This window comes from Acinonyx jubatus, chromosome C1, assembly GCF_027475565.1.
Source record: "Acinonyx jubatus isolate Ajub_Pintada_27869175 chromosome C1, VMU_Ajub_asm_v1.0, whole genome shotgun sequence".
NCBI classification, from domain to species: domain Eukaryota; kingdom Metazoa; phylum Chordata; class Mammalia; order Carnivora; family Felidae; genus Acinonyx; species Acinonyx jubatus.
Window position 1 is genome coordinate 216,084,889 of NC_069381.1, and position 26,565 is coordinate 216,111,453.

Sequence of the window (26,565 nt, forward strand, 5' to 3'; positions counted from 1 at the left end):
AGAGAAGGTAGCCGGTTAGGTGTCCCCGGAGCGATGGGAATGGGTTTCGAAACAGCGTGTAGCGGGGAAGCAAAAGGAAGCGACGATTTAGGGCCTCGCCGGCATCACTCACGCACACACGCTCACGCGCTGCCGACACAGGCTCTGCCACCACAAAAGACACACGGAGCTCACTCGGACGGCTGCATCGTGGCGGGGGAGGAGCAGGTGTGAGGACGACGCAAACAGGACGGGGGGCTTCGGGGGCCTGAGTGAGGAGGGGCAACCCCACACGGACCCGGGCCCAGGAGGCACCGCTGCAGGGCCAGCCACTAGGAGAGCTCCAGGCCCTCCTCCCTGAAGACCCCGCATACGCCGCATCTCTCCTTCACCATCCGTCCTAAACCGAGTGTGAAACTAGCTCCCAGACCTGGCTGGTTCCCCTGCCGGAGCGTCCGGGCCCGCCTCTCCCCGCCCAACTTCACGGTCAGAAGACAACACACAAGTGCAAAAGGCCCCTTGGTGGTGGCTCAGCTGACACGGGCCTCTGGCGGCAGGCAAGGGAGGAGGGGCTGAGCTGGGACGAGCCCCCTGCTAAGAGTGGGGACAGCCGCGGGGGCCATTCAGTGCGCTCGCCTGGGACAGAGTAGACACTGCCGTCCACTGTGGGGCCGTCCAGCCGGCCCCAGGGACCGTGAGGTTGGGGGCTTTACTGGTGCTGTGCCTCGGTGGCACCGACGGGGCCCACAGGATCCTCTCCCGTACTGGAGATGTTCCAGGCAGCCGAGGTGCCGCCCTGGAAGGAGCGGCATTTCCCGCAGGGTCCTGGAGGCCGCCCTGCCTGTCGCGCCGCACTGGCCTTTTTTCACGCAGCCTCCTTGCTCAGCTCGTCCCTGAGGCCACTGGCCACCTCCCCACTGTCCGCATCCTGGAAGGCTCCTTTCTGAAGCTCCCCTCTCTGGACATGCTCTGCCCGGGTTCCCACCTTTTCTCACCCCGCCGGTCCCCAAGCCCTCCACCAGCAACCTGTCCTCCTGCACCTGCAGTCCTGCCCTTGGAGCTAGCGGCTCAGACCTCCACCCCCTGCCCGAGCTCCACTCCACGACCGCCGGGACCGGGGCCCTGGGCACACTGCAGTCCCCACACGAACACCCCGCGACTGAGGGACAGAGCACACAGCACGCCCTTCTCCACAGGGAGCTGGGGAACCTCCCTCCCGCTCTGGCCAACTGTCCCCACACATCTTACGGTGTCACCTCCTACAGCGTACCCTAAGCCACGACGGCTGGGCTTTGAAAAACCGACTTGAGTAGCAAGGACAAACCCTGCTATGTAAACAGAGGACAGAAGTCCCTCTGCGGGGTGATGGCTCTTGTGACAGAACAGGCTGAGGTGGGAGGGTCTCTGGGGCACATCTGGCGCCAGCTGTCTTGGGGTTCCCAGGGGGTCTTGGGGAGCAGAGCTCCCGGCAGCCAGAGCACCTGGCCGGGCCGTGGACCAGACCCACCATGTGGCCGGAAGGACAAGCAGCTCTGGTGTCGTGCTGAGCCCACCAGGCCCCGGCTCCCCCTCCGGGGGGGAGAAGCGAGCCCCAGCCAGCACCGGCAGCAAGGTCTGGGGAGCAGGGCAGGAGGGAGCCCAACAAGACGCTGGCACAAGCCCTCAGCCACACTGCTCCAGGGTGTTCTGGATGCTTCCACGTGGGGAGCAAATCCCATTGGGGGCTGGTTTCTGTGACTGGACTCACACAACGGGACCCTGACGCCCAGGGGGGCGGTGTTACAAGCGGGGCTCGAGGCGGTCACATCACGAGGGTTGCGCGTTGGTGGGCGTGGTCAGTGCCTTCGGAAAACCCTGCCAGGCTCCCTCCCCTCGGACCCCAGGGAGGAGGCAGCGAGACCTGTGATTTGAAAGAGTCTGCGCCTGCCGTGTGGCATCTCGATCCCAGCCCTCCCGCTGCCGGCCTGTAAGCGACAGACTCTGGCCTCTGTCTGTGGTGCCTGGTTACAGCAGCCGGAGCGGACAAGGCAGGGGCAGTGGCCCCTCGACCTCGCTCTGCGTGTCCTCCTGGAGAAAGGGTGTCTGCAAAGGCCTCCGCTCAGCTCCTCCTCGCCCTTCCTGGCTCGGCCACGGCTGCAGGTGGGGAAGGTCTCTGCCCGGAACCGGCGAGGCGGCACCCATGTCGTGGGGCGCTCGCCCTGGAATCTCACGCACCTCCTCATGTCCCCTTGTTCCCACCGTTCCAACGCTGTCCCTGCCACCCCTCAGAGGGTCCGGGCAGCCGTGGCTCGCCCATGATTGCTTTATGATGCTCTCCTCCCTTTTTCGCACTTTCCCCGGAAGCTTCTGCACGGCAGGAACGCTCCCTGGACTTTCTCATTCTTCTCCCTGTTGTCCAGGTCCTGCCCCTGTTCTGCTCTGCTTCCTAGGCGATGGAGCCCACCTCCCATCCAGCCTGGGACTCTCTATTGTCTGATGTGGCTTGAGTGTTCTGGGTCTCCTCCATGCTGGCTGCACTTGTCCACGTTACATGGACGTGGTAGCTCTCTTTATGGGTAACGACAGCTGCAGTTTTCTTCAGTGTCCCCGATCGGTCCCAGAAACCTGTCCTCTGAGCTGCCCTGTTTCAGGATCTTTCTCCCGCTAAGCGCTTCCCTGCGGGGGCGGGGGGAGGAGGATAATCCTTGGTCATCTATTCATAAGACTGAGGACCTAAGAGCCACTGGGAGCTCCGGGCACACGGTGGGCTCACGAACTGGTGGCTCCCTGTTGGGATCCCGTCAGCTTCCGTAGGGCCGGTCATTCTCTGAGGAGGTGTCGGCAATGTCTGCCCGGGGCAGGGGAGGCCTCTCAGAACCTCTGGCCAGCCCCAGATGTGACCCCTCCCCGCTCTCTGTCCCGGGCCCAGGTCTCTGCAGTGGCCAAGCCGAGCCCCCCCAAGTTGGGGGTGTCCACCCCCAGCCCTAGCTCCGGAAGGCACTTTCTGGCACCTGCCGTCCAGCCCCCAGGCTCTCCCGTGCTGCTGGCTCCTATGTCCCCAGAACAAGGGTTCACGTCGTCCGAAAGCCTTGTTACTACAGGGCAATGGGGCTCAGGGAGTAATATGACTGGTCGCCCTAGGACAGGACCCCGATCTCCTCCTGGCCACCAGCTCCACCCCCTCCAAAGACTAAAGCGCTTCATTCGTGTCAGGTACCTCAATGCCTACAGCATTTCTAGCACAGAAGACACGCTCCCCGAGGGAGGAAACGACTGCACGCGTGAAGCAGGGCACACACCCACGCGCGCACGGAGGGAGTGACCGGCCACAACGTGGTGAGATCGCCCAGCACAGCCTGAGCAGAGCCTTCGGTGACGGGGGGAGGAGGCCGCCCCCGCGTCCCTCCAGGTTCAAGGTGGTTGGGAGGCTGGGGTCAAGGTGCCCCAGACAGGTCATGACGGGGGTGGGGTCTGCGCCCAGGAGCCCGAGGGTCCGGAGGCTCCGGAGCTGCCTGTGCTGGAGGTCCCTGCTCAGACCCCCCCCCCCCCCACCTCCTGGGGCGTTGATGCAGCAAGTCCCTTCGCTCAAGCCCACCAGCGCGGAAGCCCCGCACCCCGCGGGGAGCCCGCGTGGGGCTGCCCCGGCCTCCCGGCTCACTGCCGGAGACGGCTGGCAGCAGGTCCGCGGCTGGAGTATCCCCCGATCTTCGCCAGTGTCTACGCCCTGCCACGGAACGTTCCGCAAGACCGGCGGTTCTCGCCCGCCGTGGCCGCAGCACCCACGGCCCAGGCAAGAAACCAGCAGCCTCCGCCCACCCTCCCCTCAGTACCTGGTGCAGGCCCCGCGCAGGCGCAGGGCACGCCCGGTGGGCGGCGCTCACGGGGCGGGGCCAGCGAGCGCGGGCGGTAAAGGTAAAGAAGGCCTTGAAATACCTAGAAGTTTCTTACTGTCCAGTTTCTGCCTGTTGAGGGGGTTCGTGCCATAGAGCAGGGCGTGCGCCTCCGAATGCACCGTCTGCAGCTCCTCCAGGGTGGCCTTCCGTCCGCGGATGCACTGCGGGGACAGAAGGAACAGATGCGCACGTCTCCCTGTGCCTTCAGAAGGCAGTTCCACGAACACCGTCACCCCGGAGGAAACTCAATTTTATACGTGCACGGGCACATGGTTATTTGGTCCTCGCAAAACAAAAAGTAAACAGCACCCAACACAACGTTTAAAAAATATTTGAAAAATGTTTTGGAGGCTTTACGCGTTAATTATAACTTTGAAAACGTTTAGAAAGATAATTCCAGCCTTCGACGCTTTAACCTTCCCTGTCACCCACATGATTTGGCATCAAATTGCCACTTTGCCTTCTAACTGCTGGGGCCCCTGTCGGGGATGGGGGGTGGGGCTTGCCACAAGCCGTGGGAGCTGCTCCCCTAGCGCCCATGCGGGGGGCGGGGCACCAGGCCCCTGCACGAGAAAGACACCCTTCCTGCCATCCTCGCTGGGCCCTTCGGCTACCTTCACTCATCACCTGCCTGTCCTTCTGCTTTTCCTTTGGTCTGGAAATTCCTCAAATCAAGACTCCACAGCGATGTCCACGTTTTCCCCCAGAAATTAACATAAAATTCACTGTTCTTTACAGGAGCTCCGCTTACTTAAATTTTTAAGAGGAGGGCAGTTTATGGAGCGAGATTAAAGTTCACGTTTCTGAGGGCGACAGTCCCACGGGCGTCTACACGACCCTGGGGGCCTTGGTGGGGCTCCTGAGCGCAAGGCAGGCCTGGGGCTGCTCCTGCTGGCTGTGACAGCTTCCTGAGGGACGCCGTGGACGCGGGAGATGAAGGGAGCGGAGCGGGCAGGTGCAGGCCGGCGGCCGCACGTCTGCCAGCCGGGCCTCCCCGCGTGGACGGGGCCGTGAGCCTGCGCCCTTCGCTGCCCAGCAGAGGCCGACGCGGCAGCACAGGGTGGGGAGCCCGGCCCTTGGGGCTCCCTCAGTTGTCCACTGGATCGGGAGGCCCTGACCAGGAGGTTCTGGTCTCCAAGTGGCCGGGGACCTTGGGAAGTCCGGGCACTGCCAGTCCCTCTAAACTCTGTTGTCAAGGGCTGACACCCACCACCCGTGTGCAGCACCTGGGCCCTGCGCTCTGCCCTGGGGGCCTGTGTGGGAGCCTGTGGAGGCAGGGACGCCATATCCCTCGGGGCTGCGTGAAGCAGGTGGTGTACCCTGAGGTCAGTGTCCCCGCACGTCAGGGACACCGGGGTCTGCGTCCCGCGTGTCACTGTGTGTTTCGCACGGGCCTCCTCCCAGCCATCCTGCTGACTCAGGTCTGACCCCACGTCTGACAGACCCCCTCCTCCCTGGTGTCCACGTCCACAGGTCCAAGGTTGCCCCACAGCCGCCGGCCACCAAGTGGCAGCACTCCGCCTCGGGGCAGACGAGGGTCCCATTCTCCCCACGTGTTCTGTCTCATGGTCTTATCCCTACCGATCCTGTGCAATCTTCTATCTGAAAAGCCCCCAGAGGCCCCCGACTGAGGGGACCCTCCAGGAGAGGCCAGAGGGTAAAGAGCAGTCACGGGGAGCGGTCCTTTGAAGGAGGAGCAGGGGCCCTGGTCCCATGAGGGACGCCGAACAGGACACCAGGGCATTGGAAGATCTCCTCGGAGGGGTGCCTGCCAGGGCGCTGCTGCCCCCCGGTGGTGCAGCCTCCAGCCTGACCCCAGAGCAGGTGCCGTCCTCCGTCCTGCCCAACCAGGCAGGGTCACGTCCTCCCCAGAGGGCACCGTGGGGCTCTCGTGCCCCTTTCCCCTCCCAAAATCCTGTATCACCAGACGAATTTAAATTCCCAAATATTGTAGCTTCTGAAGGAGAACAGATGGACACACAGAGGGGGTGCTGCTGCCCCCACGGCCCTGACGTGCCTGCTCTAGGGCTCTTGCCTGGGTCACTGTGCAGGGAAGTACGTGCCACCCGCATCCCGTCCTTGCTTTTGCGGGATGGACATAGGTCCCCACTTGATGGACATATGGGGGGCCGGCTGCCATTGTCCTGCAGTAGGGGGCACAGGGGAGGCTAGGCGACAGGAGAACGGAGGAAACGGGGGACATGGGGACAGACAGGGATAGAGGAGACAGGGGGACAGAGGGGAAAGGGGAGACAGAGGGGGCGGGGGTAGAGGGAGCAGGGGGACAAGGATGGAGAGGGATGGGGATAGAGGGACAGAAAGGGCAAGGGGATAGAGGGGACAGAAGTGACAGGGGAACAAGGAGGCAGGACAGAGGCAGGCTCCCCCAAGGGAGGACCTGGGTGTTCAGGAAAGCAGACTGAGCCTCTTCCCGCCCACACACCAGTGCCTGATGCCCTGGCGGGAACGCTCATGGGCGCCCCCAGCCTGTCGCGACCTGTCGCCCAGAGCTCAGCAGCTGCCCTGGGGGCGGCCTTACCTCGCATTTGCCCCGGAGGCCCGTCTCCTGCAGCCGAGACCAGATGCTCTGGATCCGCCCCGCGTGCTCGGGGTGGCTGTTGGTGTTCCCACAGGTACACTGGTGTTTCAGCATCAGCGTGTCGTACACGAGGCCTGGGGACGGGAGCGGAGTTGGCCGCGGTCAGCGGGGCCCTCGGGGGCCTCTGGCAGCAGGCCGGCCGCCCTCCACCCACCCAGAGAGCTACCCGGCGGGACAACCTGCCACTTCCCTGGGAGCGGCCGGGCCAGCGTAGCCCCGCGTCTCCTAGGACGATTTGTCTGGAAACCGCAAGTTCACTGGAGGCCGAGTGCGGTTCACAGAAATGGGAACGGGCTGTGTGCCGGCTCACCGCACATGCCCAGGGGTCCCCGGGGTGGGGGGTGGCGGGGCAAGTCAGGAAGACAAGAAAAGATGCCCCAGCCCGCTCCCAAGCCTAAGCCGTGTGGCACTCATGTTCCAGGATGGCGCTGTTTTCCCCCAACTAAGACGCTTTAGGCCCCGAATCCAAGTCCCTCTTGTCGGGGAGCAGCCTATCAAGCAGTTCCGAGGACCGTCCAAGGTTTGTGGGGGCTCAGAAAAAAGGTAAGACTTGTTTCCTACTCTCAGAACCCTCCGGACTGGCTGGGACACGTGTGCGATGACACGGACACACGGGCAAGCACGTGTGGTGAGAATTAACACAGAATACGGGTAACCAACTGCCTGGTCTGCAGCGTCCCTGGGGGCACAGCGGGGCGCCAGGGAGCCTTGGGGATGGGGTGGCCCTTGAGGAGCGACGTCCGGCCGGCCCCCAGACGGGATGGGGACACTCCCAGACCAGAGTGACTGATGTCACGGCCAGGAAAATCTCATGCAGGTGGACGTATCCTGTGCATCTGGACACGGGGCTGGAGAAGGGGGAGGGCAGGGGCGTGCTGAGCGCACCTGCTCTATGTCCCCCCCCCCCACAGTGGGTGGAGAAGGTTCAGGGCCCACGTGACATCTGCCGGGAGGGGTGTCCCGCTGCCCCTGCCGCAGCACTGTCTGTAGTCCCCCCGTACCTGGTCTCCCAGGGGCACAACCGGAAGGTCAGGCTGGCTGAATGGACCCGCTCGGGCAGGCAGGGGCCTGGGAAGGGGCATGTGTGGCTAAGACCCGCTCCCGCAGGCAGAGAAAGGTGGGGACCCCGTGAGACGAGCTGTGCTGTCAGACCCACGGCTACTTCTATGCTCCTGATGCTGGAGAACGGAGGCAGCGTCACCAAACACAGGAACAGGGCTGCAGGATGAGCCTTCTACAGGGCCAAGCTGGACGCCTGGCCTCAGGACGTACTGGGCCCAGTACTGCCTCTCTGTCTCTCGTGAGTCAGGCTAACGGGAGTCAGTCCCCTCGTGTTGGAGCATTCCTGGGTTATACCAGCAAGACTGGGTGGGGCAGGGAGGACTTCTGGTAAAAAAAGCAGCTGGCGAAGAACAGGCCTATGGGACCAAGCGCGCTCACCACCCACGCGTTAAAGTACGTGGACAAGACACGTGTACCCGAGAGGGTGCGTTCAGCAGTTTGTAATGGCAACATACATACATACGTGTGCACGCGCGTGCACGTGTGGAATGCGTGTACACGAACAAGACGAACGTGGCATCATCCCGACACAACAGTCGGCTAGTCTTTACTGATCCCATGGCGGGAACTTTCGAGGTGACCGCAGGTCACTCCCGCTTACAGATAGGAACCTGGAATCCAGAGAGAAACTGCACGAGTCTGCAGAGCCGAGGAGCCAGGACGCTCTGCCGCCACGAGGGCGAGCTAGGACCACGTGCACGGGATGCCGCCAAGGCAGGGCGTGGAGAATTGCCAAGCCCACGGCGACAGCCGAGTCCCGTCTTTGGAAACGTGTCCGTCCAGTTGTGCACAGACACAGATCTGGAGGACTTAAACCCCATCCTAAGGGTGGCTACCTCTGGGGGGTGGGATTCCAGGCAACTGTCAATTTCTCGGTGTTTCTCTCCTGTTTCTTTTCGGTGAGCTCGTCCTATTTTATACATTTTCAAAAAGCAGTAAGGCAGATGAGGCCACTGGCCAGGCCACTGCAGGGGACGTGCAGGCACAAAGGCGTCCCGGGGGCCTCCCTGGCCCCCACGGTGGGTACATTTCCACCAAGGTTACAGGGACTGGGGTCTCTGGGGTCTTTTAGGGACGTGCCCATCTTAGTCACCTGCTGACTCTATCTGTGACCCTCTGCAGTTTCCTGGTTTCTTTCTGAAAAGCAATGACTTGGCCTCTGGATAAGTACTAATGAAATTTTCCTCTGAATATAAAAAGTATCCTTTTAACAAGGAGAACTTGGGCACGTTCAGACGTTCCATGTTACAGCGTGCGGACAGGACGTCTTACAGGTCTGTCTGAAGGACGAAACCGTTGTGTTTTTAGGGATTGTGCTCTTTGTCTGTCACCAGAAAGAACCAGCAGCCGAGAAGGATGTGAAGAGCCATCCTGGCCGCCCTCTGTCCCGGGCCGGGCATAGCTGGGCAGCGTGGACGCCCGGGGTGCAGCCCGTTGCCTTACTTGGGAGGGCCCGACTCAGAGCCCAGAGCCTCTGGCCCGGGTGGGCGCCTGCCCGGCCACACAGTCCTCGTCCCTGCCTGCAGGGGGCAGTGCTGGTCAAGCAGAAACAGTCCTGCTGGCAGGTGTCACCGTGCTCCCGCAGGGGTGGGGCAGGGAGGACAACTGGATCCAGAAGGCGAGACCCGGAGGCTGCCTGAGCTGTCCCAACTGTACCCACAAGCTACCTGGGCCTCACAGCCGAGGCCCCACCTGAAGCTTCGGTTCACAGAAGGGCGGGTGAGAAAGCACGAGGTCGCGGTCTCTGCTGACCGTGGATGGGAAGCTACCCGGCCTGCCGGCCACGGTGGCCTGTGGGTGGGCGGTCTCTGGAGGAAGCGGGTTCTCCAGCAAAGGGGAGATGGGCTTTGGCACCCAGGAGAAACCGTAGCATCAGAGAAGGGGGTGGGGAGCCTCAGTGACCAACCCAGCCAGTCCCCCAGCCAGGGCTCTGCCCAGGCGCAGATCTGACCAGGTCAGGGGTATCCCCTCGCCCTCCGGACAGTACAGCCCGGGGCGGGCCTCCTGCGTCTGCTCTGGCTGCGCCCCAGTCTTGCCCGCAGGTGCCGGTCGGCCGCCCCAACCCACACGCCCCCGTGCACGGTACCTGTGGTGAACCTCGGTTTGGTGGGGGGCTCCTGCACGGACATGGGGAAGGTGGCAGACGCCGGGGACGACTGCGCCCGGGACAGAGGCCGGTGGCCGCCGAAGGACACGGGGATGCCGGCCGCCTCCATGGACGCCTGGTAGTTCCTCAGCTGGTGGATACGCTGCTGTTCCAGTAGGAGGGCTTGCTGGGGGGGGGGGAGGGGGGAGAAGACACAGGCTCTTGTTGCCCCCACGTCACCTGCCCCCTCCCCAGCTGAAGGGCTACACGGATCTCTTCTCTAACGGCTCTGGGCACCCGCATGCAGGAACTCGCTGGGGCGGCTGCCGGGACGGGCTGCCTGGTGCCCGAGGAGTCCCCACCTGCAGGCAGCCCTCCCGGGCGAGTCTACTGTGCTCTTGCTCTGACCAAGAGTCCCTGATGCGCAGCCAGAGACGTGAGAGAAGAGCACGCCTCAGGGTGGAACGGCTGACTCTTCCATTTGCCACGTTTGCTCCCCGGCCTCCTGGCGTCCCACACCCCGGCCCGAGGGCAGAAAGGCTCCACTGAGGCAAAGAAATGTTCTGTTCAGGTTCCAGGTGCCCGGCGCTCGGCCGACCAACCTGGTGTCAGGGAGCAGGGGTGGGCGGATGTGCCTCTCTGAGGACGGGTGGGGACCCAGATGGACAATGCCCAGGACCCCACGTTGGCTGCCTTCCAGCAAAAATAACCAGAAGAAAAAGGAGGTGAAGCAATTAAACATACTTTCACAAATGCCTCTTTTTCACAAAACTGTATTTTTAGGAGTCGGCTTTGGTAAGGGCTCAATACCACAAGGGCCCCAAACGGGCAGCGTGGTGTGGGCACTGCCGGCCAGCCGGGCTCACTGATGCCAGGAGTCTGCACAACAGAAGAGGCAGCCCCCCCCCTCGTCCAGACCGCCTCTGTGGGGCAGCGCTTTGGTGCCCGGGGTGCTGATAACGTGGACCCAGAAGCCACAGAGGGACCCCCTCCGAAGGAGCGACAGAAAAAGCATGAGAGATGCCGCCTGCCTGCAGCACGCCCCCCACGGACTGTGGGAGCCGCCACGCTCCAGACACAGCTCCGCTGCTCAAGGCTACGATCGGATTCCACTTCCTGCGCACCCCTGGCCGGCTGCCCTAGTGGTTTCGTGGGCGTGGAAGTTTTATTTTTCACTATAAATTGATAAATCTTTCATCAGTTTACTCATCAGTCTCTAGTGGGTTTGGTCCCTGTGTGTCAGTGCCTGGAACTACGTCACACTGTTTTTCCAGATCTGTAAAGTTGGTCACCACTGCCTCTTGGGCCCCCAAAGGCCCTGACTACCTTTTTGATCAATTGAGAAATCAATCTCCCTTGGGATGCCTGGGTGGCTCAGTCGGTTAAGTGTCCGACTCCGGCTCAGGTATTGATCTCACGGTTCGTGAGTTCGAGCCCCACGTCGGGCTCTGTGCTGACAGCTCGGAGCCCGGAACCTGCTTCAGATTCTGTGTCTCCCTCTGTCTCTGCCCCTCCCCTACTTGTGCTCTCTCTCTCTCTCAAAAATAAACAGTAAAAAAAAAAATTTTAAAAAAGAACAAAAAAAATAAATCACTCTCCAACCCCCTCCACCTTCAATGATTATGCTGAATCCTACTAACGCTTGGATTTATGTGAGCCTACAGTTTACAGATCTGAAAGAAAACCATCCCTAGGGACTCCGAAGCTGGCATTTGGTTGGAATACAGGTGCACAAATGCCCACCGTGGACAGACGGTCTATATCTCTAGGCACAGCTAACGTAAAGAGAGAGCAAATTGCACCCGCCTCCCACACCACCCGGGGAAGGGCCGGGAGGAAGAGGCCCGTCTGTGTCCACCGACGGCCGGCCATATGGCGCCGCCCCTTGAGGAAAGAGGGCCTGGCCTGTCCCTCCTGGCCTGCCCAGTCCGTCGACTCCCACCCCGCCTGGCCCCCGCCAGCGCAGTCACCTGTCTGAAGAGCAGCTCCTGCTCGGTGGGCTGGCGCTGGCCCGGCTCTACCTCCCGCGGGGGCTCCGCCTCCTCGTCATCACTCTCGATGGGCTCCTGCTTCACTTGGACGCCGGCCAGAGCGTGTGCCTCCTTCTGCCCAGAGAGCCGGTCCAGGTAGGGCTCCTCCAGGAGGGCCTGGTGCTCACGAAGCTCCTCCTCCGTCTCCTCGGGATGGCTCTCCGGCTGCCGGGCCGGCTCGCTCTGTTTGGGGATAATCTATAAGGCAGAGGTAAGGGATGAGGGCCGCGGAGACGATGTGACAGCATGAGCTCTGTGTCTCAGAGCAAAGGGACGGACGACCTGGACGGATGCTGCCGGGCCTGAGCTGGAGCCGGCAGGCACTGCTTGTCCCCCAACACCCTGGGCGCCGGGCCGGCCGGGGAAGGAGAGCCCAGCGCCTGGTGCGCATTTGTTAACAAGCACCCGTGTGCCAAGCGCAGAGACGTGGGGTATGAAAGTCACGGCGGTCAAGCCAGGCTCCTGGGGGACTGGCACCGTGGCTCCGAGAAAATGTGACCGTCTGCAAAGCCCCTGACTATGCTGCTGTGGAGAACGCTCCGACTCGGTTTCCAGAAGGGGAGAGGTTTTTGAGGATGCCTAACACGTTTTGGCCACCGCACGTTTGTACGCAAGTCCTCCCAGACCGCTTGCTTCACCACCCACACCACCACATTGTGAGTGTGACGAGGGTCGGACTGGGCGGACGCCTGTGTGCAAGTGTCAGTGTTCCGTGTGCTTGTCCCCAGGGCCCAGCCCTCCCAAGCAGCTCCCCGAGGCCCACGTGCCCACAGCCCTCAGAGGGCACAGCTAGGGGGTGAAGCGTGGACCCGCCTCTTATGGGGCGAGGGTCCTGGACTCCCTCTCTGGCTTTCTCCACTTCCTTGGGAAGTGAGGGCATCTGAGCAGAGGCCTCCAGGCCCCTCCAGGGGAGTCAAGCCATCCTGGGCTTCACGAGAGACAGCCCAGCTCCGTGAAGGATTCCTGGAGGCCGGATCGAGCGGCCCCGTTGTCCCGGGGAGCTCTGGGCAGGGGCAGGAGCACAGGCACCTGAGGTGCTGCCAACCCCTGGGGCGCAGGCCACCCCCCCCCCCGAGGCGGCCTCGGCCTCTCAGGCCGCAGCGCGGAGGGAGTTGGGAGGCACGTGGCCACAGCCGCAGACTCCCCGTGATGCAGGGGGCTTGTGCGGTCAGTGTCCTTGGGCCACGGCCGCGGCCAGAGGCCTGTCGCCGCCTTCGAAATGCAACTCTGGGGTTGCTAGCCGGGCTGTGGGCGGGCGGCACAGTGGAGCCGACGTCGGGGGCGAGGCTCCCACCAGCCAGCGCGCTGGCCGATCACTGTCAGCGACACGCAAACCAGCTGTGTCCTGCGACGCCCTCCGGACTCCAGGAGCCCCTTCCCCAGACGGCATGAGAAGAAACGCACGTCTGTATTTGGAGCGGGGCCCTTGCTAAAGCCAGACTACGGGTCGGGGGAAAAGCCAAACTGGTAGAGAGGCCAGGGCTGGAAGATGAGTGGGCGTGCCCCTGGTCAGACCGCCCAGACGGAGGACCCGGATGTCAGGGTCAGCGCCGAGAGCGCGGAGGTGAGCGGGAAGTCCGCGGCGAGGCACGCAGCCCGACCCACGGGACCACGGGGCTCAAGCCGCGACAGGAACAGCCTCCCCCAGCAAAGCCTCTGTCCTGCTGGGGGGCAACAGGTGCCCTGGAGCACCGTCCCCACAGAGGGGGGAGAGCGCGTCCCGCCACCGCATTTCCCACGTCACTAGGCCCAGACCCGCCAGAGGGCACACCCACACTCGCTGGCCTGCAGGGGGCGGCTGCCGCTTGCACGGCTCGAGGCTCCGCCACCCACCGGCGGCATGCGTTCTCCAGAAAGGCCCTTCACCTGGCGGACCTTCACCAGACACCACGGCACACGAGGTGCCGGGCTCTCACAAGTGACGCTACTACGGCCGCAGAGCACCGGTGACCATGTGCCGACCTCGGGCCAAAACAGGTGAGCACAACTGGCTCCCGGGCGCGTCTTTCCTGTTCTCAGAGGCTCCGCCGCCCAGCGTTTGGTTCCCGTGGCAGCCCAGCGGTTCGGTTCCGTGGCCAGTGACCCTGGGAAGACCGGAGCAGCCGTGCATGGCTGCTCTCCCTAAGGGGGGGGCGTCAGTGAGGTGAACGCACTCGGAGGCAGGGGTTGGACGGGCCGTAGATCACGCAGGAAACGGCCACGATCCCCAACGCAGCCCGAGCAGGGCTGCGGGATGGGAGGTCTCAGGGCTGCTGGGAAGCTGGGCCCTCGTGCCCTCGGGTAAGGAGCCCCTTAGGAACAGCGTCTCCCAGACGAAAGGCAGAAATACTGGTGCCAGATGGCACTAGACGACGTCGGCGGCTCCCCGAGATCCCAGGAGAACGCTGTACAAACATTTCAATCACCCGTCGTTCACGCTCATAATCAATCATGGAATAGAGTCTAGGGAGATTACCCAGTTTCTCAATCATTCTTTTCAAGACTGTACCAGGAGTGAATAGGTGTTTCCCGTCTTCCTAACACCTCCTACCCTATCAGTCAGACAGTGACACGATAAAATTAAGAAGCCACGGGTGGCACTGGGGAGACGAACGTGAAGTGGGGTTTACAGCTGGGAGCACAGACTGACAGCCTGTCTCGCCCACAGGAAGTAAGTAGGTGCCTTTCCTGTGCAGGGGAGGGCGTGCTGGCTGGCCCTGCGTTGCGGGGGGGGGGGGGGGGGGGGCAGCCCGTTTCCCACGGGGGCCTTAGCTCGGCCTGCACTGGGCATCTGGCCGTTCAGGGGCAGGGTGCCGGGGGACCGTGTCCCCACAACCCTGCAGCGGGGTCACACGGGCTGCATTCAGGCGGCTGGCGGCCGCCGTCTTCACGGGACGCTGACTGCTTCCGGTTTTGATGACCAGCACCACCACACCGAACTTCCCTATTTCCTGCCCAAACCCCCCTCTGTGAGGGACCTTCGGGACTGTGCGAGGGCGCAGACCCCGCGAGCAGGGTGTCCCGGCGGGTAGGCCCGCGCAGGTGCCGAGGGGCTCAGAAAGGCGGGTCCGCTCCGGGAAGAGGGGCGCCCAGGGAGCTCGGGGCCGCACGCGGACGCGATATGCCCCCCCCCCTGCCCCGCCGAATGCGCTCCGCCGGCCGCGCCCGCAGACCCACCTTGCTCATGTGCAGCTGCTGCTGGAACTGCTGCTTGTGCTTCTCCAGAAACTGCTGGTGCTGCTGCTGGATGACCAGGTGCTGCAGGGCCGGCGCGTTCTGGGGCAGCGGGGCCGACTGCGTGCGCCCCAGCGGGCGGTGCTGCCGCAGCTTGTGCACGGACGGGGACACGCGGTCCGCTCCCACCAGCGCCTGCGCGTGCAGGGGCAGCGCGCCCAGGCCTGAAAGACACCGTAGGAAGGTGACGCGGGGGCCCCCCGTGCTCCACCCTGAAGCCCGGGGCGCAGGCCGCCGTGAGCCGCCGGCGTGGGCTTCAGTGAGCAGGGGCCGCCGTGCGCAGGCGTTCCGAGTCACAGGTTCCGGAGCGGCCGGTCCGCCCGGCAGTGGCCCCACGGCCCCTCGGACAGGCTCGGGCCCTACAACGACTGGTTGCGGTCCGAGCGGCATCGCGGGGCCGCCGGAGTGGCTTGCGCCACACTGACCAGGGCTGCGGAGGTCCCGGTGGCCCGGCACGTTCTAGAAGACCGTGGAGACGGCTCTTCCCCTAACCGACCCAGAAACCAAGCTGTGAGGGAAAAATCCCTTCCTGAGGGATCAAATCCTTTAAAGGTCTCTTCAAGCGGTGACTTTATTCACAAAGCGGGTGTTAACACTTGTCACCATCCTGGCGCTTGCGGTCAGAATCTTCTACAAATTTCTGCAAAGGTGCTGCCTCCCCCCATGCCCACCAGCTGCTTCCCCTGTACCTGCACCTGGACTGAGTGTTCAAGATCTGGATGGATATGTGATCCTGCTTTAACGTGCATTTGAATCTCCTTTTAAAATGCACCCTGTGCAGGGGACACAGATGCCAAACCTTTTTCCTTCTGTAAACTTTCCACCCACCTGTACCTTCTCTTTTGCGAATTGTGGGCTTAGGTAGTTGACCATCTTTCCGGGGTTCTTTGGGCAAAAGTCTAACAAACCCTTCCCTGCTACTGGAAAACGGGCTGCCCCAGCGGCCCGAGCTGGATGCACACTAACCCACGAGGCTCAGGCTGAACCTGACGCGGGTCATGGTCCCCTGCCTGAGGGGGAACAGCACGTACCTGACCTTAGCAGATGCCCGCCTCCCCAAAAGCACGGCCCTGGGAACTGCTCAAGTGGCCGGCCCCCCGACAGGCAGGCACACCTGCCCATCCCCCTCCAGGGGGTCCCTGAGACCCCTGGGGTCACTGCAGCCTATTTCCCTTGTCCCTTCGTGGGCTGGAGATTTCAAAATTACAACCACAATTTTGTATGCAGAGAGAGCAGACACCAAGAAAAGGTTCAACCCTCGCAAAGTTGTCCCTGATTAGCTTTTCAAGAAGTCAGCCAACTCCAGCCCCCTAAACTGCCATCGCCTTCTGTCCAGCTCGCTGTTTTCTGGGAGAAGTTATGTTAAATTCCATTATCTGCCTGGCTGCTAAGTTAAAGTTAGTAACTCAAACGCTAGACTGATTCCCTCTCAAGTTTCTAGAAGAGCTAAAAAAAAAAAAAAAAAGAAAAAAAGGTAAAAAAAAACCCATCATCCTAAGAAGGTGTTTCAGAATTCACCCACTGTTGACAGAGATGTCGCGAGGATGAAAATTTGGAAGCCAGCCATACGAAGCTGCATTTATGGGACCAAAGGTGACATAGTCACCAAGAGGGTCGCGCCTCGGAAAACACGAAGCTAAAACAGGGTTTCCTGAGCAGCTGCTTCTCAGGTTCCGCAGGACACTGGGACCGCAGGGCTGCCGCGATCAGCTGGGCGGCCGCCCCAGGTTCCGCACAGAAGCTTCTCTTGGCTCTGCAGAAGGAAAGCAGCTTCCAGGGCTGACAAAGGAGGAGGAACGTGCATGAATGTGAGCCTTCACACGGGGTGGACACTGCCCTGAGGACACAGGCCACTATCCCCATGGGGACATGGACAGACAGCGGGAGGACCCCGTTCTGGCCCGCCCCCACCCTTACCCTCTCTGGGCCCACCCCACTCACCCCAAAATTCACAATGGGCCCCCTGGGGCACAGAACTCCAGTGCTGTCCCACTCGGGGACTGGTCGCATTTCAGAAAACGGACTCCTAACCTCTGAGTGGCAAACCCATTACTGGTCAGGTGGTTTCCAATTCAGAACCTAAAGTGGACACCTCGGGTCATTAACAAGAGCTTTTGATGATAGACCCTTATTTGGCTTTCGGTATATACAACGTAAAAGACTTCTATGCATAAAAACACACCATGTGAAGATCCAATTCTGTCCTGGGTGACCCAGCTGCCTGCAGAGGCCCGCTGTGCCCAGATGGGCACCGTGCAGGGACAGAGCCCGACTTGTGCCGCCCGGCGGACCCTGCTCTGGGCAGGGAGGACCGGGCTGCCGGGGGCCTCCTTCCCTGAGCACCTGGCGGGCTGGGAGACGCTTCGCTCTTCCCGCCCACAGGGCTGGCGCAAGTCTGTCGGGGCTCCAGGACACGGACGACACCCGCCTGCCCCTCATGTTGGTCCTGAGAGAGGGACCGGGGGGGGGGGGGGGGGGCGCGACCGGAAGCCCACGCAGGACCGCACAACCGCACAACGGTGATCACGTGGGAATCCCCGGCATTCGCTCGGCCATCCAGGTTGGCGAGTTTGCAAACAAAGGCACCACGTCCACATGCCCCAGCCAGCGTGGGGGTCAAGAGGGAAACAGGCGAAGAGTCTGGGTCCTGGCGCTCCGGACCCAGATCTGAGGTGCTGGCCTTGGTGCTGCGGGGCTCGGGTAAAGTAGGCGAATTCACACTGGTGAGTATGGCCTGTGCCCTTAGAAATCCGTATGGGGCATCCTACTGCCCCATGCGCCAGGGTGGGACTCTTTAAGGCCCTCCAAGTGACAGCCAGACAAGGCTAAGTTCTCGCCAGGGGCGTGCCAGGCTGCACGTCGGCACAGCCTGAGCGCTGCAAGAAAATCCCTGCAGAGCAGGGGCCCACCTGGACCTGTCAGCTTCGCTGGAGCTCTGGGGGCCTGGCCAGGGTTGGGAATCGCGGGCCAGTCCCCAGGCGCGGCAGCCCCACGCGCCTCCTGGGAGAGGTCAGGTACCAAGGGGAGCGTGCCATCACTGCTGCGGAAGCCAGCTGCCGTCCCCGTGCTCAGAAGCACAGCCACGGGCAGACGGCCAGTTCCGCCAGCCCGTGGGGGGCAGCCCCAGCGAGTGACCTGAAGGCCAGAATGACCCCACATCCACCAGGTGCAACACCCGCTCCCTCCACCTGTCCTTCTCCCGAGACCCTCACCTAAGGCCTCAGCAATGATGCCACTTCTCCAGGAAGCCTTCCCTACGCCCTCCCTGCTGCAAGGCTGAGCGTCCAGACCGACTACGGAGGACCAGCCCAGGGGAGACGCTGGGCTGAAAGCTGTGCCTTCCGGCCACACAGCAGGAGGCCTGGACAACACAAGTGTCCTTCTCGCCTCGAGATGATGGTTCTCTTCCCACCCGCTGCCTCGGGTGGTCGCTCAGAGACCCAACCTCTGGGAGCGTATGAGGGCGCGTCACTCTTCTCAGGAGAAGATTCGGCTGGACAACTCCTGGGCCAGTGGGGAGCAAGGTGAGTGCCACACGGTGGTGGGACATCCCACGGACCCGCTCGGGGAGGGACACGGCCCTGGCGCCCGTCCCCCCTCACCCCTCTGCATCTGCGGCCTCTGTTTCCAGTGTTCGTGAGACACAGCTATTCTGGCTCAGCCGTTCTGTCCGTGTGTCCATCTGCCCACGAGCACTCACGGAAGAGCAGGGCCGCTGGCAGGTGAACCTAGGGACTGTCCCTGATCCTGCTCAGACACAAGCCACCTCAGAAACCCCGAGTGTCCCTCGCTTTGCCCCCAGAGACATTTACCACGGGCCTGCAGCGCACTGCCCCCGTACAGGGGCCGGGAGAGCGGGGCGGGGCCGCAGATGTGCAGATTGTCCTCCGCGAGGGAAGGTGAGCAGGAGGGGAGCGAAACCGAAGCGAAGCTCAGCGGAGCACACGGGAGGGGGAAGGGCCACGTCTGGCGGGGGCAGGGCCCAGGTCGGGACCAGGCCTCAGGACAGCCGGCTTGGGAGCCGGGCCTGCCGGGGAAAGGGCGGCCCCCTCTGGCGAAGAGGGAGCCACACCCCTGTGCACCACACCAGAAGGAGAGGGCTCGCTCCTGGGCCCGCTGGCAGCCAGGCCGTCACGGCCGGCCGGCACCACCTGATAGGCCACGCTCACGTGCCCCGACAGCCACCAGCTACACGGGCACCCACCATGTCCCACGTGGGACGGAGAAACCAGACGGGTACTTTGCTTCTGGGTCTTAACGTCCACTTTAAACATCAGGGGCCACACGCGGCCAGTGCTCCAGCTCAGGACGGCAGTGCTCTGGGCGGAGAGGGCTTCTCAGGCCCTGAGGGGCAGGAAACCCAGGCAGGGGTGGAGCTTGGAGGGTGATCCCAGAGACCCGAATCGGGGCCAAGTTCACGGGGAGGGGGTTGGGAGGGGCCACGAGAACTGGGAAGAACTGGGAAGTAACCGCCACGACCACACAACTAACACCTGAAGGGGGCTCACCAGTGTCAGGCCCATCCTGCACTAACACACACCTCACTTAACCCCGAAGAAACTCAGCAAGGCAGACACTCGCGTTACCCCTGTTTCACATACGGGGATACCGAGGCACGGCACGAGGGAAGACTTCCCAGGTCACTGAGCTGGGATGAGACAGAGACGAGACAGCCTGTGCTCTGGGCCACGGCCCTGCCTCCAGCACCTGCAGCCGGTGTCCGGGGGCCGGGAGGGGCCTGCAGGTTCGGGGGCGGGGAGGGCAGTGCTAACAGGTGCTGGACCACAAGTCGTGCCCCAGCCAGTCTCACTGCCACAGGCAAGCCGTCGGCAGCTGCTGTCACAGAAAGGGCCACCGGATCACACACGAAGGGCAGAAGCAGCAACGTGGCCAATCACGAAGGAGTAAGGTTCAGCAAGTTTATCAGAGCGGTGAGATTTACCTAAGAGTGTCATTCAAGTCCTGTGGGAAAAGGCTACTCCCCACAGTCAGTAGAGTGGCCGACTCTTGATCCCAGGGTCCTGAGTTCAAGCCCACCCTGGGCATGGGGCCTACTTAAAAACAAAAAACGTTACTTCACAGGAAGTTCAGGGATGTGCCCGAAAAATGCTCTTTAACGGTGGGTGACGAGCAGACGCTCGGGGACCGGGGGTCACAAGGCGGGTCGGCTGTAGGTTTACATAAACGATATAGGACAGAAACTCAGGCATCCTTCACTGCTCTTGACCCCGGGCCCGGACTTTGGGTGTCGCACAGACTCAGATGCGATTTCAGACGGAACCCTTGAGCCCCTGTGCTCATGACCCATCATCTGAAAGGCGGGGAGATGCCCAGTGATGCTTCTACTCCCCCTCAACTCTGAAGAGGGCGGTGACCCCGAATTCAAGCACCGGGGGGCCCAGACAGAAAGACAGACACATACACACACACAGACGGAAGCCCGCCGTCCACACGGACACACACAGAGGGCAGGATGGGCCCCTCACGCCCAGACCGGCCCCACGGCTCTTCAGGACCAAGTGCTGGAGAGAGACCGGTGGGCACAAAAGACATTCACCTGCCCGCGGCCCGCGTGGCCACAGGTCGGGACTCTGACCTGCTCGCACCTGCACTTCCCACCAAAGCGTCAAGGAGGTCATGTTAGATCCCAACCGCCAACAAATCAGCACACCTCCAGGGAGCCGAGCGTGAGGCTGGGTGCTGCAGACGAACAGCAGGTACTTCCCTGTTCCGCAGCAGACCCCACACCTTCGTCCCTCCCAAAGGAACAGTTGCCGTGCAAACCTCCGGCCCCGTTTCCTGACTTATTCCTAAGTGTGAGCGTCCCTTACGCGGGGCACACGACAGACGTTTCCGCCACGAATGGGAACTGACGATCTACCAGGGTCGTCCCCCCTCATCTTGACCCAGATGAAAAAGCGGGCGGGAGAAGCCGTCTCTCTGGAGAAGCTTCCAGAAGGTCTCCGCGACACCGGCTTTTACTCTGTCTACCTCACTTTGTAAGTGAGACTCGGTTTATCGGCTCCCACGCCTTAACACGGGAGAGGCCGTGGCTGGAAATTCGGGGGTGCGGACGGGCCTCCCCGCTGGGCCCCGAGCCGACCGCGCTCACCTGTGACGAGGGGCGTCTGCGTAGGCGGCTGCTCCAGTAAGACCACGTGCTGTAGCAGCGGGCTGTGCGAAGCGCCACCGTCCCGCTCCAAGGGCGCCGTGCCCAGGTAGGGGGTGAGGTGCGTGCCCGGAAAGAGGGAGATCCGCTGATGGAGGGCGGGGAGAGCGAGCCTGTCGGCCTCCTGCGGACCTGCCGTCCCCTGGAGAGGTACAGCTGTGACGCCCGGGGCCGAGGGCCCGTGACGGCCCCCCGCCCCCGCTGGCCACGCAGGCCCGCCGACGCCTACTCACAGCGGAAGGGCCAGCGGCGGGCAGTCCCAGCGTGATGTTGGGCAAGGACGGTGACGTGTAGAGGGGCAGCGGGGCCACGGAACCTTCTCGCGTCACGAGCCTGTGGGCCAAGCTGGTCTGCGGACAGAACACAGGGCGGCCGTCACACGCAGTCTGCCAGCGACAAGCGTGGGCCACAGACACCACGAGAAACGACAGCTGAGAGCGCCTCAGGGCAGGCCACGCGGAGTCCCGAGACGCTACAGTACGGAAACACAGTGACAGGTTACAGCACAGAGGTGGCACAGAATTTCAAAGCAGGTCACAAGCCCCGAAACATGGATTCACAATCCATGACGCTCTCGTTTTTATTCACATTGTTTAATCATCGTAGACTATCAGGAAAATCTAAGATAACGTGCTATAGAATACGTTCTTGGTTGGGGATGTCATTTTAAATATAACATCAGAGGCAGAGACCAGAGAAGATATTGATTAAAAAAAAAAAATCCCTTTTGGGCGTCTGGGTGGCTCAGTCGGTTGAGCATCAGACTCTTGATTTCAGCTCAGGTCATGGTCGCACGGTTGTGAGATCGAGCCCCGCGTCGTGCTCCATGCTGAGCCTGCTGAAGATTCTCTCTCTCTCTCTCCCTTTCTCCGCCCCTCTCCCCTAAAAAAAAATCCCCTCCCAGAAAAGGCAAATAATAAATGATGGTCACGGCAATATGGGCAACATGTAGGACAGAGAAAGGTAACTATGTAAAGAGCTCAAATAATCAAATAATAATTAGCAAAAGTGCTCGTCAAAGGCAAATGACAAAGAACCAGTATTACGGGAGAACTCCTGAAAAAATTACACAAAACCATCAGTAATCAAAAAACACGTTTAAACACCTATCAAGTTGGCAAAGATTTTTAAAAAGAGAATACTCTCTTGGCCCCGAGGAACAGAAACACGCTGCTGGGCAGGTTTATCAAGCGGTGCACTCTTTCTGCAGGAAAACTGGGCAATCCGTATCAAAAGCCTTAAAAATTTATCTAACTTTTGATCCTAAAACTCCACTCTCCGGGTGGCTCTTACGAAACGGTGCCGGGCAAAACCAGGGACGGTCCCAGGAATGTCGTGGCCGTGGTGCCCATGGCAGGGAAGGGCAGCATGTCCATGTCCCGGGTGGAGCAAATGAACCACACTTATGCGCCGGGCCCTTGGGAGGCCGGGAAAAATCTGGATTGGTTGGAGTCCCACCGATGATGTGTTGTTAGGCTGGAAAAACAAGGTACAGGATGGTCTGCTCGTTCAAAAGCAGACAGTGAGGGCTGGAAGGACAGACAGAAAAGGGGGAGTGGGAGCATTCTCTGAGGATCTGAATTACCGTGCTATTTAACATCTTTTTGCTTCTAGAAAGAACATTCTTCCCTCCAAAGGATGCTGTTTTGTTTGCTGCAACGCAACGCCCCCTGTGGAGTAGGTACCTGGTCAGTGTGCCGAACCAGGGAGCAGACAGACCAAAGGAACAAAGGACTTGGCCACCAGGCCGGCGAGTGGGAGGCGGCAGACGGAGTCTGTGAAACGGAGTTTCACGTAACGAGAAAATCACTGGAGTGATGGACGTGTGACCGTCTCCTCTTAGCTCCTCTCGCAGTGGGGCTCGTAACTAACGACGAGAAACGTCCGGGTGCCTTAAAATGTCACATCGGAGGAGAAAATTATGCGCCGAAAGCTATCATCAAGTGGCCGTACGTGGGGGTGCACCGGGTGCCGGCCAGGGGAGGAAACAGCCTCCTCATCTGCTGGGGGTTGGGGGGGTGGGGAGGGGCCGCCTGCGGCTTGCCTCGGAGACGCTGGGTGTGGTCCCAGACACCACAGCACCAGTCCGTGAGCTCACTGGTCTCCCCGTGCGCGTGAAAGTTGTGTTTACGAGACACTGTAGTGTGTCAGATGTGTTAACAGCTTCATGTCTACAGGAATGTACAGACTTGAGTTAAAACGTATTTTATTGCTAAACAATGCTAACCATCATCTGAGCTCTCAGTGAGTCAGAATCCTCTCGCTGGAGGAAGAGCTTGCCTCGATGTTCACGGCTGCTTGGTGGTTGTGACAGTTTCCTAAATTAGTCAACAACGAGGTTGGTCTGGTACATCAAGTGACTCCTCCTTTCGTGGACGATTTCTCTGTGGCACGTGATGCCGTTTGACGCCATTTTACGCACAGTAGGAATCGTTCGACACCGGAGTCCGTCCTCTCAAACACAGCCACGGCTCTATCAGCTAAGTGTATGCATCTTCCAGATCCTTTGTGGTCACGTCAACAGTCTTCACGGCATCGTCACCGGCGGCAGATTCCACCTCAAGAAACCACTTCCCCAAGAAGCAACTCCTCCTCCGTTCAAGATTTCCCCCAAGACCGCGGTCACACATTCAGTCCCGTCATCAGGCTCCGCTTGCAGTTCTGGTTCTCTTGCTGTTTCCACCCCATCGGCAGCGACTTCCTCCACGGAAGGCTGGTGTCTTCGGTTCGTAAGAAAGGGCAACACCTGTGATGCGCGATAAAGAGACGTGTGCCTGTACTGCCTCACGGCGTGTGTGCAAATATCCGTAACTCACAGGATCCCTGAGGTGCTGTTTAACGCGGTCGTATTTCAGCGTCCTTTGGAAACACACACACCTTATGGTCTGTTTGGACGCCATGAGCGCAAACCAGGAAGGAAAGCGTTTTTCGCGCAGGGGCGCCTGGTGTATCTTGTCCTGGAGAGACCACAGGGCTACAAAGCATTCGCTCACCGTGACCCTGCACAGTCACGAGCTGACGACAACCGTGGAAAGCACTTTCCCCAGACAGAAAAACTGTTGGTCCAAGTAGAAGAAATACTGACACGCTGTGCTGAGGAGAACATGATGGAGACGGCCAAGGAAAGCAGGCACCACCGGGCTGCAATCACCCAGGGACGAAACGAGCAAACGTCCTAATGTCTGCAAAGTTATAATTTCCTCTTTATAATCACTCTATTTTTTTTTTTTTACACCTAATTTATTTTTAGAAATAACGCAGCCTTCTGAGAACTGCTCGGAGGTTGACTGCCCGCGTGCGTGACGCTGGCGGTCTCCGTCTGCGGGGCGACAGGATCATCAGCTCCCACACGCTCCGCACAAAATCGGAGCCTGGTCTCACGCCCGCTTCACGCCGGGCCTTCTGGGCTGGAGGGAGCTGCCTTTCCAGGCCCGGGGCGCCTGCTTCCGCCGTGTGTAGGCCGCGGACCTTGTCCCGGCCCGGGGCCCCTGGCAGAACAGCAGTGAAAGGAGGCGCTCCAGCGAGGACCCACGTCGCCCTGCGCCCGAGGGGCTGCAGCCAGCGGGGGCGTCACGAGGCCTGCGAGTTCTCAGGAGAGGTCAGCTTCTAACAGCGCCCGAAACCCCCAGAGGCCCCCCAGGTGGACCTGACCGTCAGAGGCCACCCCTGCCCACCAGAGGGCGGTAAACGGGATGGCCCTTTTCTATCGGTGAGTCTGCAGCAGCTCAACTTACATGAACACGGGACCTGTACTTCAACAGGGGCAGGGGGAGACCTGGGGGGGGGGAGCGGAGGAGCCAGCGCCAACCTTAGCTCTGCCGCGTGCTTGTGCGCATGGGTGTCTCCAACAGGGGGCGGAAAGGCTCAGCCCTGGCGCCCATATACCCCGAGTAAGATCTGTCAACGCTGCGGGCGGGGAGGACTCGTTGCTAAATATCTAGGGGGAAAGTTAAGTGACTACATGTACTCAACTGCACCCTCCTGTAAGTCAGCAGGAACTCAAAAAGAACTCAGAAAGACCTCCCACTCGGCAGGACCGTCTGCAGCATGAAGCAGACGGCACTTTGGGCTCCGTTCTCCGTGAACTCCGCAGCGAGGCGGCTCCACACGCAGGGCGCCCCCAGCCCGTGGCCTCGCTCGATAGCGTGAAGTTCCGCTGCTCTTCCTGGGCACCGGCCAGAGCCTGCCTCTCCCAGGCCGCACAGCCTGCTGTGTGGAGGCAGGCTGCTGGCCGGCCCTCTGGCCCTCTGGCCCCTGGGCCTGGTGCAGGGCTGGCCCGAGGTAGGAGCTCCAGGGACACTTGTGCAATGAGCAGCTGGGGCAAAGAGAACGAGGTAGAAAAAGAAAGCACGGAAGGAAGGTCCTGGAAACCACTGCCCGGAAAGTCACCCAGGTCTGGTCAAGGGCACAACCGGCAGCCAGCCCCGGGCCCCTTGTCTCCCCTGGAGCACCTGTCCTCTCTGCCAAGTGCTTCCAGAACCCTCTCTGTGCCCACGCCCCTCTCCACCTGTGGCACAGCTGGGGGCGGGGGCCTGACCATGTGTCTCAGGCTGGTGGTTAGTTACCCAGGCGCCTCCGAAATGCCAGCTCTGGGGTTCCTGACCACCTGCCCGTGCTACTCTGCTCCCCCACGACACACGGATGTGTGTTTGTTGGCTGACGTTTTAACCTGTGTATTTCTAAAGCACAATAAACACTTTGATTCTCTTCCAACAACGGTTCTCGGCCACCGTGCAGAGCCCCAGGGGCACACAGCAGCGAGGCATCTAGGACCCCATGGGCCCACGCGTCTGTGTTCTGAATCGGCCGGATAAAACGTGCTCCGAAGGAGGCCAGGAGGAAAGGCTGGGTTCGAAGCTGCTCTCCCATCTGGACACAGGGCTCACGTTTGCAGGAGAAGCAGTGGTCAGTGGCAGGAAAGAGGGATGAAGTCCCAACGGTGCCCCGTCCAGGGTGCCTCCCGACCTCAACTGTCCAGGCCGAAGGGCACCCGCAAACCTCGGTCACCTCAAGGGAACCAACTATCTGAATGCGCCGGGCCGGCGCAGGGAACAGAAAGGAATGGAAAGCCCGCACTGACCTCGGCGGGGATGCTCGCGACGGCGGGCGCGATCCCGTTCTCGGTGCTGACATTCCCGGAGCTGTTGTTGGGCGAGCTGGGCGCGGAGCCCGGGGCGCTGCTGCAGGCCGAGTCTGTGGGGCGGAGAGACATCCGTGAGCCACGCTCCACGCAGAGGCTCTGGGCGAGGCCGTGGCAGGTGCCCACCCGGGCCTGGGCGCCGAGGGCCTCCCGGGGACTTCTGCTTCCCACCTGCTGACTGGCACAAGTGACATCATGAAAGAGCCTGACCGCGGTCCCCGAACAGGGGCTGTGAGGCTAATTCCCTATTTTTGGTTTTGCTACTGACTTCCTGGCGAGCTCTGCACACGTACGGCTCTGTGGAGGCCCCGCCTGAGCCTTTTAAGCTGTGCACGTTACCGACTTTATTCCTCTTGAACCTCGAGGTGATCCTCTACACCAAAAAGATAAGCCCTTAAATGCTCAGTAATAACCC

General features: G+C 61.4%; 1 protein-coding gene across 8 annotated transcripts in view; it reads right to left on the reverse strand.

The window, feature by feature from the left end:
* The window catches only part of HDAC4 (histone deacetylase 4), a 289,488-nt gene that overhangs the window by 43,059 nt on the left and 219,864 nt on the right, over window positions 1-26,565 (reverse strand). For 6 of the 8 annotated variants that reach the window (XM_053216030.1, XM_053216034.1, XM_053216027.1 and 3 more), the window contains 8 exons: window positions 26,091-26,203; window positions 21,244-21,360; window positions 20,954-21,152; window positions 14,785-15,005; window positions 11,569-11,826; window positions 9,599-9,785; window positions 6,391-6,524; window positions 3,892-4,012 (listed from right to left, as the gene is read on the reverse strand). In XM_053216030.1, coding sequence (XP_053072005.1) covers window positions 3,892-4,012; window positions 6,391-6,524; window positions 9,599-9,785; window positions 11,569-11,826; window positions 14,785-15,005; window positions 20,954-21,152; window positions 21,244-21,360; window positions 26,091-26,203 — 1,350 coding nt within the window. The remainder of the gene's footprint in view (window positions 1-3,891; window positions 4,013-6,390; window positions 6,525-9,598; window positions 9,786-11,568; window positions 11,827-14,784; window positions 15,006-20,953; window positions 21,153-21,243; window positions 21,361-26,090; window positions 26,204-26,565) is intronic. The other 2 variants (XM_053216029.1, XM_053216028.1) reach the window with 2 other exon arrangements.